Below are 13,825 nucleotides of genomic sequence, written 5' to 3' on the forward strand. Positions count from 1 at the left end.
GTGTCCCGGGCACTCGCTCCTCCGCTCACTGTAGCGGCGCCGGGGGGGGGGGGGGTGTTTGAAAGCGCGGGAGACACGGGGAGAGGAGGACGTGCGCGCGGGTGTGGAGGCTGATTTCGGGGAGGAAGAGGCGGAGGCGGAGGCGGGTATGTGAGCCCCCCCCCCCCCGGGTTATACAATGCTGCTAATGTACACCCCCCCCCCTACTGTGTGTGTGTGTGTGTGTGTCCCTGTGTGTGTGTGTGTGTGTGTGTCCCTGTGTGTGTGTGTGTGTGTCTGTGTGTGTGTGTGTGTGTGTGTGTCCCTGTGTGTGTGTTTGTGTCCCTGTGTGTGTGTGTGTGTCCCTGTGTGTCCTTTGGGCCGTCACTCCGCCTCAGGCCAATGAGAGGTGTGCGGGGGCGGCCCAAGGGACCAATGAGATTTCCCCTAGGGACACCGGACATCCAGCAGGCAGGCAGTGCTTTCACTAATATAGTATAAGATTGAATTTTTTGTTAAAATCTAGAACCAGTGTTGGTAAATATAAATGATTAGTGTAATATTATTTATATTAGCCATACCGTGAAAATAATCCATTTTATTAACCTATATAATGAAACATCCATGCTGCGTTAGAATACAGTTTTGGTTGATGCATAGGGATGTAAATATGTGCTCACACTATGTTCTGACCTTTTAGGTTTATGCCAGATTTTACTTGGCAGACGATTTGGACAAAGTTTCAACTATTTTTGTGGCGCACAGATACCATTTTTATTACATCTGTATTTAGATCTGTATTGTGCAATTTAAAATGAAATTTACATGCACCAATTTTGTTTCGAAAAAGCTGTTTACGACACGTAGGTCATCATATTTCCAATCTGCAGCCAACGTTGTTAAGGAAATAGGATTATATTTATAGTAAAGGAATTACAACTGTATGCGGATAAATAATTCGTGATACAAAGTAACACGGAATGACAACACTATGGTCACTGTGCGGACAAAATTTGCAATCTTAGTACCAGGGGGGGGGCGGGAGAGAGGTGGAGGGGGTGGGGAGAGGAGGAGGGGGGAGGGAGGAGGAGGAGGGGGGGGAGAGAGGAGGAGGAGGGGGGGAGAGAGGAGGAGGAGGGGGGGGAGAGAGGAGGAGGGGGGGGAGAGAGGAGGAGGGGGGGAGAGAGGAGGAGGGGGGGGAGAGAGGAGGAGGGGGGGAGAGAGGAGGAGGGGGGGAAGAGAGGAGGAGGGGGGGAAGAGAGGAGGAGGGGGAGAGAGGAGGAAGGAGGGGGAGAGAGGAGGAAGGGGGAGGGAGAGATGTGGGGGTGAGAGAGGAGAGGGGGAGAGGAGGAGGGGGGAGAGATGAGGAAGGGGGGAGAGATGAGGAAGGGGGAGAGATGAGGAAGGGGGGGAGAGAGAGGAGGAAGGGGGGAGAGAGAGGAGGAAGGGGGAGAGAGGAGGAGGGTGGAGAGAGGAGTGGAGGGGGCAGAGGATGGGGGGAGAGAGGAGGGTGGGAGAGAGGAGGGCTTAGAGGGGGAGAGGAGTGGAGGGGGGAGATAGAAGTGGAGGGAGAGAGAAGGAGTGGAGGGGGGAGAAGTGGAGGGAGAGAGAAGTTGTGGAGGGGGGAGAAGTGGAGAGGGGGGGGAGTGAGGGTGGATCCTCCAAAGGAAGGATATGACCGAAACTTTCATATACAGTACATAAAGGGTTCTAACAAAGCCCCAGAGGGGAGTATATATCAGAGAAAGAGAAGTGTTAGAATAAAAGGTAATTCTCTAAAGTGGGAGGGAGGCAGCGCTCAGCAACGCCAAGAATCAAACAGGCTCTGAGGTTTTACAGGAGACAGGAAATTGGGCAGAGAAGCTGGGCCACGTGGATCTTATCTGCCGTCAGAATCTCGCAGCACGTGGCCTGTAATACAGGATTTATCCGGGGGGTTATTATTGGAATAATTATGAATATGCTGCGTGCCGCTGTGGCAGTGCTGGGGCTATTAATCACACACCACGGACAGGAATACGATACCTTATTGTGCTGTTTGTGTTGGAGTCGTTAGTCCATAACAAAGGCTGCTGCACAGGTTCCACTGGCAACTGTGCTCATTGTGTGATAAACAAGCAAAGGACCCGGCACTGGTCACTATGTGCGACACTGTAACAGGAAACGCACCAACGCAAAGCTACATTTACCAGGAAGCCCTCAAAATGCTTAGAAACGAAGAAAATATCTCGGTGATGTATTGTTAAGTATGAATAGTAAACATTATTTGACCACATTGTAGGAGACGAGTACAGAAGTAACGCTGCCAGGTGTCCAGCATTGAACCGGACTGTCCTGTATTTGGACACTGTCCAGTAAAAAATGAGAGATAATACTGGACATGTATGTGTATACCGGTATTACCTCTCTGGGTGTGTATGTGTATACCAGTATTACCTCTCTGGACGTGTATGTGTATACCAGTATTACCTCTCTGGGTGTGTATGTGTATACCAGTATTACCTCTCTGGGCGTGTATGTGTATACCGGTATTACCTCTCTGGGCGTGTATGTGTATACCGGTATTACCTCTCTGGGTGTTTATGTGTATACCGGTATTACCTCTCTGGGTGTGTATGTGTATATCGGTATTACCTTTCTGGGCGTGTAGGTGTATACCGGTATTACCTCTCTGGGCGTGTATGTGTATACCAGTATTACCTCTCTGGGCGTGTATGTGTATACCGGTATTACCTCTCTGGGTGTGTATGTGTATACCAGTATTACCTCTCTGGACGTGTATGTGTATACCAGTATTACCTCTCTGGGTGTGTATGTGTATACCAGTATTACCTCTCTGGGCGTGTATGTGTATACCGGTATTACCTCTCTGGGTGTGTATGTGTATATCGGTATTACCTTTCTGGGCGTGTAGGTGTATACCGGTATTACCTCTCTGGGCGTGTATGTGTATACCAGTATTACCTCTCTGGGCGTGTATGTGTATACCGGTATTACCTCTCTGGGTGTGTATGTGTATACCGGTATTACCTCTCTGGACATGTATGTGTATACCGGTATTACCTCTCTGGGCGTGTATGTGTATACCGGTATTACCTCTCTAGGCGTGTATGTGTATACCGGTATTAGCTCTCTGGACATGTATGTGTATTCCGGTATTACCTCTCTGGGCATGTATGTGTATTCCGGTATTACCTCTCTGGGCGTGTATGTGTATACCGGTATTAGCTCTCTGGACATGTATGTGTATACCGGTATTAGCTCTCTGGACATGTATGTGCATACCGGTATTACCTCTCTGGGCGTGTATGTGTATAGCGGTATTACCTCTCTGGACGTGTATGTGTATACCGGTATTACCTCTCTGGGCGTGTATGTGTATACCGGTATTACCTCTCTGGGCGTGTATGTGTATACCGGTATTACCTCTCTGGGTGTGTATGTGTATACCGGTATTACCTCTCTGGGTGTGTATGTGTATATCGGTATTACCTTTCTGGGCGTGTAGGTGTATACCGGTATTACCTCTCTGGGCGTGTATGTGTATACCAGTATTACCTCTCTGGGCGTGTATGTGTATACCGGTATTACCTCTCTGGGTGTGTATGTGTATACCAGTATTACCTCTCTGGACGTGTATGTGTATACCAGTATTACCTCTCTGGGTGTGTATGTGTATACCAGTATTACCTCTCTGGGCGTGTATGTGTATATCGGTATTACCTTTCTGGGCGTGTAGGTGTATACCGGTATTACCTCTCTGGGCGTGTATGTGTATACCAGTATTACCTCTCTGGGCGTGTATGTGTATACCGGTATTACCTCTCTGGGTGTGTATGTGTATACCGGTATTACCTCTCTGGACATGTATGTGTATACCGGTATTACCTCTCTGGGCGTGTATGTGTATACCGGTATTACCTCTCTAGGCGTGTATGTGTATACCGGTATTAGCTCTCTGGACATGTATGTGTATTCCGGTATTACCTCTCTGGGCATGTATGTGTATTCCGGTATTACCTCTCTGGGCGTGTATGTGTATACCGGTATTACCTCTCTGGACATGTATGTGTATACCGGTATTACCTCTCTGGGCGTGTATGTGTATACCGGTATTACCTTTCTAGGCGTGTATGTGTATACCGGTATTAGCTCTCTGGACATGTATGTGTATTCCGGTATTACCTCTCTGGGCATGTATGTGAATTCCGGTATTACCTCTCTGGGCGTGTATGTGTATACCGGTATTAGCTCTCTGGACATGTATGTGTATACCGGTATTAGCTCTCTGGACATGTATGTGCATACCGGTATTACCTCTCTGGGCGTGTATGTGTATAGCGGTATTACCTCTCTGGACGTGTATGTGTATACCGGTATTACCTCTCTGGGCGTGTATGTGTATACCGGTATTACCTCTCTGGGTGTGTATGTGTATACCGGTATTACCTCTCTAGGTGTGTATGTGTATACCAGTATTACCTCTCTGGGCGTGTATGTGTATACCGGTATTACCTCTCGGGACATGTATGTGTATACCGGTATTACCTCTCTAGGTGTGTATGTGTATACCGGTATTACCTCTCTGGGTGTGTATGTGTATACCGATATTAGCTCTCTGGGCGTGTATGTGTATACCGGTATTACCTCTCTGGGCATGTATGTGTATAGCGGTATTACCTCTCTGGGCGTGTATGTGTATAGCGGTATTACCTCTCTGGACGTGTATGTGTATACCGGTATTACCTCTCTGGGCGTGTATGTGTATACCGGTATTACCTCTCTGGACATGTATGTGTATACCGGTATTACCTCTCTGTGTGTGTATGTGTATACCGGTATTACCTCTCTGTATGTGGATACCGGTATTACCTCTCTGGACGTGTATGTGTATATCGGTATTATTTCTGTGGGCGTGTATGTGTATATCGGTATTACCTCTCTGGACATGTATGTGTATACCGGTATTACCTCTCTGGGCGTGTATGTGTATATCGGTATTACCTCTCTGGACATGTATGTGTATACCGGTATTACCTCTCTGGGCGTGTATGTGTATATCGGTATTACCTCTCTGGACATGTATGTGTAGAGCGGTATTACCTCTCTGTATGTGGATACCGGTATTACCTCTCTGGACGTGTATGTGTATACCGGTATTACCTCTCTGGACATGTATGTGTATAGCGGTATTACCTCTCTGTATGTGTATACCGGTATTATCTCTCTGGGCATGTATGTGTATACTGGTATTACCTCTCTGGACATGTATGTGTATACCGGTATTACCTCTCTGGACATGTATGTGTATAGCGGTATTACCTCTCTGGGCGTGTATGTGTATAGCGGTATTACCTCTCTGGACGTGTATGTGTATACCGGTATTACCTCTCTGGGCGTGTATGTGTATACCGGTATTACCTCTCTGGGCGTGTATGTGTATACCAGTATTACCTCTCTGGGCGTGTATGTGTATACCGGTATTACCTCTCTGGGTGTGTATGTGTATATCGGTATTATCTCTCTGGGCATGTATGTGTATACTGGTATTACCTCTCTGGACATGTATGTGTATACCGGTATTACCTCTCTGGACATGTATGTGTATACCGGTATTACCTCTCTGGACATGTATGTGTATACCGGTATTACCTCTCTGGACATGTATGTGTATACCGGTATTACCTCTCTGGACATGTATGTGTATACCGGTATTACCTCTCTGGACATGTATGTGTATACCGGTATTAACTCTCTGGACATGTATGTGTATACCGGTATTACCTCTCTGGGCATGTATGTGTATACCGGTATTACCTCTCTGGACATGTATGTGTATACCGGTATTACCTCTCTGGGCATGTATGTGTATACCGGTATTACCTCTCTGGACATGTATGTGTATACCGGTATTACCTCTCTGGACATGTATGTGTATACCGGTATTACCTCTCCGGACATGTATGTGTATACCGGTATTACCTCTCTGGACGTGTATGTGTATACCGGTATTACCTTTCCGGACGTGTATGTGTATACCGGTATTACCTCTCCGGACGTGTATGTGTATACCGGTATTACCTCTCCGGACGTGTATGTGTATACCGGTATTACCTCTCCGGACGTGTATGTGTATACCGGTATTACCTCTCCGGACGTGTATGTGTATACCGGTATTACCTCTCCGGACGTGTATGTGTATACCGGTATTACCTCTCTGGGCGTGTATGTGTATACCGGTATTACCTCTCTGGGCGTGTATGTGTATACCGGTATTACCTCTCTGGGCGTGTATGTGTATACCGGTATTACCTCTCTGGGCGTGTATGTGTATACCGGTATTACCTGTCTGGGCGTGTATGTGTATACCGGTATGTGTATACCGGTATTACCTCTCCGGACATGTATGTGCATACCGGTATTATCTCTCTGGGCGTGTATGTGTATACCGGTATTACCTCTCCGGACGTGTATGTGTATACCGGTATTACCTTTCTGGGCGTGTATGTGTATACCGGTATTACCTCTCTGGGCGTGTATCTGTATACCGGTATTACCTCTCTGGGCGCGTATGTGTATACCGGTATTACCTCTCTGGGCGTGTATGTGTATAACGGTATTACCTCTCTGGGCGTGTATGTGTATACCGGTATTACCTCTCTGAGCGTGTATGTGTATACCTGTATTACCTCTCTGGACTTGTATGTGTATACCGGTATTACCTCTCGGGACATGTATGTGTATACCGGTATTACCTCTCTATATTTATATATATATAAAACAAAAATCTACAGCACTCACCAAGATAATGTTGTCATAAAAGGTATTTATTCACACCATGTGAAGAAAGCGAAGCTGTGTTCGGTTACTTCACACGGTGTGAATAAATACAATTTTTGACATCATCTTGGTGAGTGCTGCAGATTTTTCTCTTTTCTGTATTGCTTTGGACTGGTTTGGGATCCAAGTCTTTCTGCTGGCACCCTATAAATAGCCCTTATATACCATTTTTTGCTTTTGGAGTGCACCAGGCATCATTGTATTTTGTATATATATGTGTGTGTATATACAAACATATATATATATATCTGACTATACACACACACACATATACTTATATATAACCCTCCCCAGTAAAGCATATACTATAATAGCAAATGGAAATATGACTGTAGGCTCATTTGCATGTCTTAGACATGCAAATGAGCATACAGAAATATTTCCAGTTGCTATATATATATACATATATATATAGTGTTTGTGTGTTAAGAAATATATACTCTCTTTGCGGATCTGCACCCATGGAAGTCGGCCCTGACCCGGATATATTAAGCTCACTTTCAGGTGAATGGAAGATACTCGCAGCCGAGCGCTGAATCCGAGCAGAGCCCAACGAGTCTCTATGTCCAGGCTCATTACAGTGGCGGACGCTCTGATTACGCAGAGACATCAAAACCGGACACAGGGTCCATTTCACAGCGGGCTGCTCCTCTCTCCCCAGCCGGGGCTCAGCTACCCAATATCTGGGGGCTCGCCGCGGGACGCAGTGATACAATGGTGATAAAGTAATGGTCTGCACTAAATATGGGTGAGGTAGCACATACATGGCTTTACCTGTACCAGTTTAAGTGTGATTGGTCACTTAGTTTATCGCTAATTAGGTATGGCTGGTCACACTCCCTGTCTGGGTATGGTGGTTGGACACTTTCCCCTGGTCACTCTGCCTGTCCCTGTTTAAGTACGGCTTATCACTCTGTATGTCATTGTTTAGGAAGGGCTAGTCCCCCATCCTTGTTTTAGATGGGCTGGTCCCCCCTCCTTGTATTAGATGGGCTGGTCCCCCCTCCTTGTATCAGATGGACTGGTCACCCCTCCTTCTATCAGATGGGCTGATCCCCCCCTCCTTGTATTAGATGGGCTGGGCACCCCTCCTTGTATTAGATGGGCTGGGCACCCCTCCTTGTATTAGATGGGTTGGGCACCCCTCCTTGTATCAGATGGGCTGGTCACCCCTCCTTGTATTAGATGGGTTGGGCACCCCTCCTTGTATCAGATGGGCTGGTCACCCCTCCTTGTATCAGATGGGCTGGTCCCGGCTCCTTGTATCAGATGGGCTGGTCCCGGCTCCTTGTATCAGATGGACTGGTCACCCCTCCTTGTATTAGATGGGCTGGGCACCCCTCCTTGTATTAGATGGGTTGGGCACCCCTCCTTGTATTAGATGGGTTGGGCACCCCTCCTTTTATCAGATGGGCTGGTCACCCCTCCTTGTATTAGATGGGTTGGGCACCCCTCCTTGTATCAGGTGGGCTGCTCCCCGCTCCTTGTATTAGATGGGCTGCTCCCCGCTCCTTGTATTAGATGGGCTGGTCCCGGTTCCTTGTATCAGATGGGCTGGTCCCCGCTCCTTGTATCAGATGGGCTGGTCACCCCTCCTTGTATTAGATGGGTTGGGCACCCCTCCTTGTATTAGATGGGTTGGGCACCCCTCCTTGTATTAGATGGGCTGGTCACCCCTCCTTGTATTTGATGGGCTGATCCCCCCTCCTTGTATTAGATGGGCTTGTACCCCCTCCCTGTATTAGATGGGTTGGGCACCCCTCCTTGTATCAGATGGACTGGGCCCCCTCCTTGTATTAGATGGGTTGGGCACCCCTCCTTGTATCAGATGGGCTGGTCCCCGCTCTTTGTATCAGATGGGCTGGTCCCCGCTCTTTGTATTAGATGGGCTGGTCCCTGCTCTTTGTATTAGATGGGCTGGTCCCTGTATTAGATGGGCTGGTCCCTGTATTAGATGGGCTGGTCCCTGTATTAGATGGGCTGGTCCCTGTATTAGATGGGCTGGTCCCTGTATTAGATGGGCTGGTCTCTATGGACATCTGATGCTCTCCTGTCAGTGGGGATCGATGCGCTCGCTCCATTTCTATGCCTGCCATTGACCGCCCGTGTGTCTGGTGACGTCACACACGGGGCGGACTAAGCTTTGATCGATGTGTTCTGCGCTCCCCAGGCATTTGCGGTGCCGCCATTTTCAGTGTGGGAGAGACGGGCGCTCACCCGCGGGTAACCCGGGCCCGGGGCCGAGAATCCGTCTGACAAGGGGGCCCCCCACAGCCCATACTGGGTGAGTTATCCGGGCGGTGTGTGTGTCACTGTGTCTCCTTGTCCCATTGTGTATGTGTGTCCTTGTCCCATTGTGTCTCACTGTGTGTCTGTGTGTCCTTGTCCCATTGTGTGTGTCTGTGTGTCCTTGTCCCATTGTGTGTGTCTGTGTGTCCTTGTCCCATTGTGTGTGTCTGTGTCTCCTTTCCCATTGTGTGTGTCTGTGTTTCCTTGTCCCATTGTGTGTGTGTGTTTCCTTGTCCCATTGTGTGTGTATGTGTGTCCTTGTCCCATTGTGTGTGTCTGTGTGTCCTTGTCCCATTGTGTGTGTCTGTGTGTCCTTGTCCCATTGTGTGTGTCTGTGTCTCCTTTCCCATTGTGTGTGTCTGTGTTTCCTTGTCCCATTGTGTGTGTCTGTGTGTCCTTGTCCCATTGTGTGTGTCTGTGTGTCCTTGTCCCATTGTGTGTGTCTGTGTGTCCTTGTCCCATTGTGTGTGTCTGTGTGTCCTTGTCCCATTGTGTGTGTCCCTGTCCCATTGTGTGTGTCTGTGTGTCCTTGTCCCATTGTGTGTGTCTGTGTCTGTGTGTCCTTGTCCCATTGTGTGTGTCTGTGTGTCCTTGTCCCATTGTGTGTGTCCTTGTCCCATTGTGTGTGTCTGTGTGTCCTTGTCCCATTGTGTGTGTCTGTGTGTCCTTGTCCCATTGTGTGTGTCTGTGTGTCCTTGTCCCATTGTGTGTGTCTGTGTGTCCTTGTCCCATTGTGTGTGTCTGTGTGTCCTTGTCCCATTGTGTGTGTCCTTGTCCCATTGTGTGTGTGTGTGTGTGTGTGTGTGTGTCCTTGTCCCATTGTGTGTGTGTCCTTGTCCTTGTCCCATTGTGTGCGTGTCTCCGGGATTGGGGCACACAGTTGGATAGTGTAGACCAGACTGCAGGAGAGGGTCCTGCTATAAGAGTACCTATAAGGTACTGTACAATAATAATAACGGGATCATAAAAAGGGTTAATTTGCCCTGCTCTCAATTAAAAATATGAATAAAAACTATACCACTTACTGTATTTTGACTACGCCTTCAGTGACATCCATCCCTTAATGAATTTCGCTTTATGTTGCCTGATAGTGAAGAATAAACACTGATAATATTAGTCGAAATATTAAATCATTGACTGCAGAGTTTTTAAAGCTGCTGTCCAAGCTGCCGCCCCCCCCCCCCCCATCCCCTGTTAATAAGTGCATCAATACAACCCACACAATGATAAGTAATTAGCTAAGTTGTCAATCGATCAGCAAAGATTCGGCTCGGGGTTCACTAAATGGCTGCAGAGGAGTATTGACTCAACAAAAAAAGGCTTGTTGCATTATAATACATTAAAAATGTCATTGAGTAGTTTAAAAAAACTGCTACAAGTATTTTCTCATAGCACAGAACTGATTAATTAAAATAAAATAAAAAAAGACACGTGTAGGATATTGCTTGGTCTGCAGCTTTAACTCGCACACCTACTCCTAAATCTCTCATTCTTGTACAATTCTTATAAATCAACAGGTTAGGACAGGGGTGCGCAAACAGGGGGGGGGGGGGGGGCGTGGGCTTTGTTTTTGAGGGCGCACGGCAGTTGCAGAGTCCCCACGCTCTTCTCCAAAGCATTTCATTTAAATGCCTTGGGGATCGCGTGAGGCCTCTGTACCTACTTGCAGGGATTCAGAAGCCTTGTGCCGCGGCGTCATTTGCCGCCAGTCGCCATGGCAACGGGTCCATTTGATGCTACGGCGTCATTTGATCCGGTAATAAAGTAAGGGGGGCTTGGGGAGCTGACAGGGGCGCGCAACTCCAAAAGTTTGCGCTCACCTGGGTTCGGAAGCATCATTCAGAAAGAGAAACTGTAAGCCTGGACCTCAGTGAGAATTGACTTAATTTGTGTAATTAAGCCATGTAATTTCTCCCAGTAGGCACTGCGTTTGCGTTGGTGGCGGTACATTTTGTCATTCTGCGGGAGTTTAAACTGCATATTCTTGGAGAGAATGATCGTAATTGCAGTGTGGGCACACCCCGGGAAACCTGCCCCATAAAGTGCTCCCTGCACCGAGATCCTAAATAACGGGCGCCCATTTACTACATTGCGTTACTGATGTGTGGGGCGGTATGTTGTCGCTTGTCTTGGCTAGTGCGCTGAATTTCCTTTCCTTCCTTTGACAGGCGGCTGGGGGTTGAGCTTGGTAAAGTGCTGGTGTATCAAGAGACAAACAGAGGTGAGAGCGTTTTCCGTGGAGGGATTTTCTTTTGCATGTCCATACCGAGAGATGTCTGTGACCTATTATGTAATGAGGAATGAACTACCAGGCCGCCCATTGCCAGGGGATCCTCCCCCTGCGTACGCGTCACATCACGCCAGGCCCATTTCTCTTGTTGCTTTTGAATGTTTTGGTAGAAATATCCCCCCTTTTTTCACTATACTGTTGTATATGGTATACACAGCGTGTTAGTATGTGCTTCCCATTAATACGCCTTGGTCTGTGTAATGATGGCAGTTGTCTGTAGCCTTCATCTTTTATGGATGTTGGAAATCTCTGCTTGCCTTCTAAACCCTGCTGATTTAACCCCTTCTCCGCGCGCTAGGACTTCATGCAAAGCATAAAGGGATACGTTAAAATGAAATGCTTTCTGTGCAGGAGTGGCCGTTGCCAGTCCTCCAGGGCCACCAAGAGGCCGGGCTTTAAGGATATCCCTGCTTCAGCACAGGTAGCTTGTCTTTGAGCCACCTGTGCTGAAGCAGGGATTTGCTTGAAACCAGACCTGTTGGTGGCCCTTTGAGGACTGGCGATGGCCACTCCTGTGTTACGGTGACTGCCATATTAACTTGTATAAGAAAGCTGATGGCTGACTTCCATAATAAGTGCACTTTGTAATAATATGAATCCGGGCTATGATGTTTCTCTTGCTGCCTGGGAGCTGCTTTGTGAAGCACATGCTGTTTCCTATAACAGCAGAGCCATGATATAGTTTGTGACCTTGGCCTGTTAGTGGGCAGTTCTGCCTGCGGTGCTCATTTCTCTCGCGCTGTCTTTATTCTGCGTGATTGCTGCCAGTGAGGAGAGCCTAATGCTGCTCCCTTGTATCAATTACACAGCCGATATTAACACTTTGTGTAACCTCTCGTCGGTTTGTCACTTTGAATCTAGGTAAACACGTTTTAATAATATCACTTTGCTAATAAATAACTGTCAGTATAGCAGCTTTCTCCTCCACTTCTTACTAGTACTAAGAAAACAACTCTGGTCTGTGTCTTTGTGTATAGTACTTTATACTGGTGTGTCTGTGTATAGTGTGTGTGTCTTTATACTGCTGTGGGTCTGTGCATAGTACTTTATACAGGTGTGTGTGTGTGTGTATAGTACTTTATACTGGTGTGTGTGTGTGTGTATAATAGTTTTATACTGGTATGTGTCTGTGTATAGTACTTTATACTGCTGTGTGCATACTATTTTATATGTGTGTGTGTGTGTGTTTGGTACTTTATACTGCGTGTGTGTGTGTGTGTGTGTGTGTGTGTGTGTGTGTGTGTGTGTGTGTGTGTGTGTGTGTGTGTGTGTGTGTGTGTGTGTGTGTGTGTGTGTGTGTGTGTGTGTGTAATACTTTATACTGGCACTTTGTCTTATTCATTCCAAGTGTTGTTACTGTTCGATCTGTTTAGTAATCGCTATTTTGTGATCTTATTTAGTCTTGTATATTGCCATTCTAGTCGCCTGACACCTCCCGATTCTATAACGCCGCACGGGAGAGAAGAAAGCGTTAACGGTTCAGCTGAATGAGTCTAACAGTCCATTTTCTTCTCAGAAAAACGCGTTCAGATCCAGGAATCCGTGCGAGGGAAGGACGTCTTCATCATCCAGACGGTTTCCAAGTGAGTAATCGCTTCATGTGCAGTCCGGCTCACGTCTCCGTGTTTGGTGTAAACAGCCCCCCATCCTGCACGTACCTAGCAACGGCGCCTTGGACCGAGTGCTTTCATTTGCTTTTGTTTTTGTAAGATTTCAGTCAACATTTTTCTAGCCTCTTATCACCAGTATACTTGGGCAGGATTAACCATTTTTGCTGCCAGGCGGACCAGCAATGCATTGCAGGCTGTGGCAGCAAAAGGGTTAAATAGTTTAGAGGCCACTCATTTTAGCATCTTTGGTGCTCAACTCCAGTCCTCAAGCCCCCCCCCCCCCATCTCCCCCAACAGGTCATGTTTTTCAGAATATCCCAGCTTCAGCACAGGTGGCTCAATCAACTCTGAGCCACTTGTGCTGAAGCAGGGACTGATTGAGGCACCGGTGATGAAGCAGAGAGATCCTGAAAACCTGACCTGTTGGTGGCCCTTGAGGACTGGAGTTGGCCCTGGCTTGCAGTGTAATTGATAGAGATATTGACAATGAGCCAGTAGCCTACCTATACTCCTACTTCCTGCATTACAATCGCTCCTGTCTTCTCTCCATTCCCTGCTTCCTAAATATCCGTGTTCCTTTCTCTCTGTCCCGGGGCATATTTCGGTGAGCTTGCGGTATTTGTCCGCGCCACCTCTATTATGGGCTTGTGCATCTTGTCAATGGGACAGCACTGATTGTGTACCTTGCGTTCTCCCGGCTCCACCTTCCCAGAAAGTTAGATCTGTAGATCCTTCTATTTCTCATATCCCGACATCCATTCTGTTCCTCCATTGTGTACATGTCACGGCATTACTCCAATATCCCTATGTACATGTC

General features: G+C 47.5%; 1 protein-coding gene across 11 annotated transcripts in view; it reads left to right on the forward strand.

Annotated features, from left to right (window-relative positions):
* The first annotated feature begins 7,532 nt into the window (after positions 1-7,532).
* Positions 7,533-13,825, forward strand: part of LOC142476822 (phosphoribosyl pyrophosphate synthase-associated protein 2-like) — a 43,350-nt gene continuing 37,057 nt past the window's right edge. For 10 of the 11 annotated variants that reach the window (XM_075581970.1, XM_075581972.1, XM_075581974.1 and 7 more), the window contains exons 1-4: positions 7,533-7,567; positions 8,990-9,103; positions 11,277-11,329; positions 12,915-12,981. In XM_075581970.1, coding sequence (XP_075438085.1) covers positions 7,548-7,567; positions 8,990-9,103; positions 11,277-11,329; positions 12,915-12,981 — 254 coding nt within the window. In that variant the 5' untranslated portion in view covers positions 7,533-7,547. Of the gene's footprint in view, positions 7,568-8,989; positions 9,104-11,276; positions 11,330-12,914; positions 12,982-13,825 lie in introns of those variants that run through there. The other variant, XM_075581980.1, reaches the window with a different exon arrangement.

The sequence above is a fragment of the Ascaphus truei genome, unplaced genomic scaffold, assembly GCF_040206685.1.
Source record: "Ascaphus truei isolate aAscTru1 unplaced genomic scaffold, aAscTru1.hap1 HAP1_SCAFFOLD_1746, whole genome shotgun sequence".
NCBI lineage: Eukaryota > Metazoa > Chordata > Amphibia > Anura > Ascaphidae > Ascaphus > Ascaphus truei.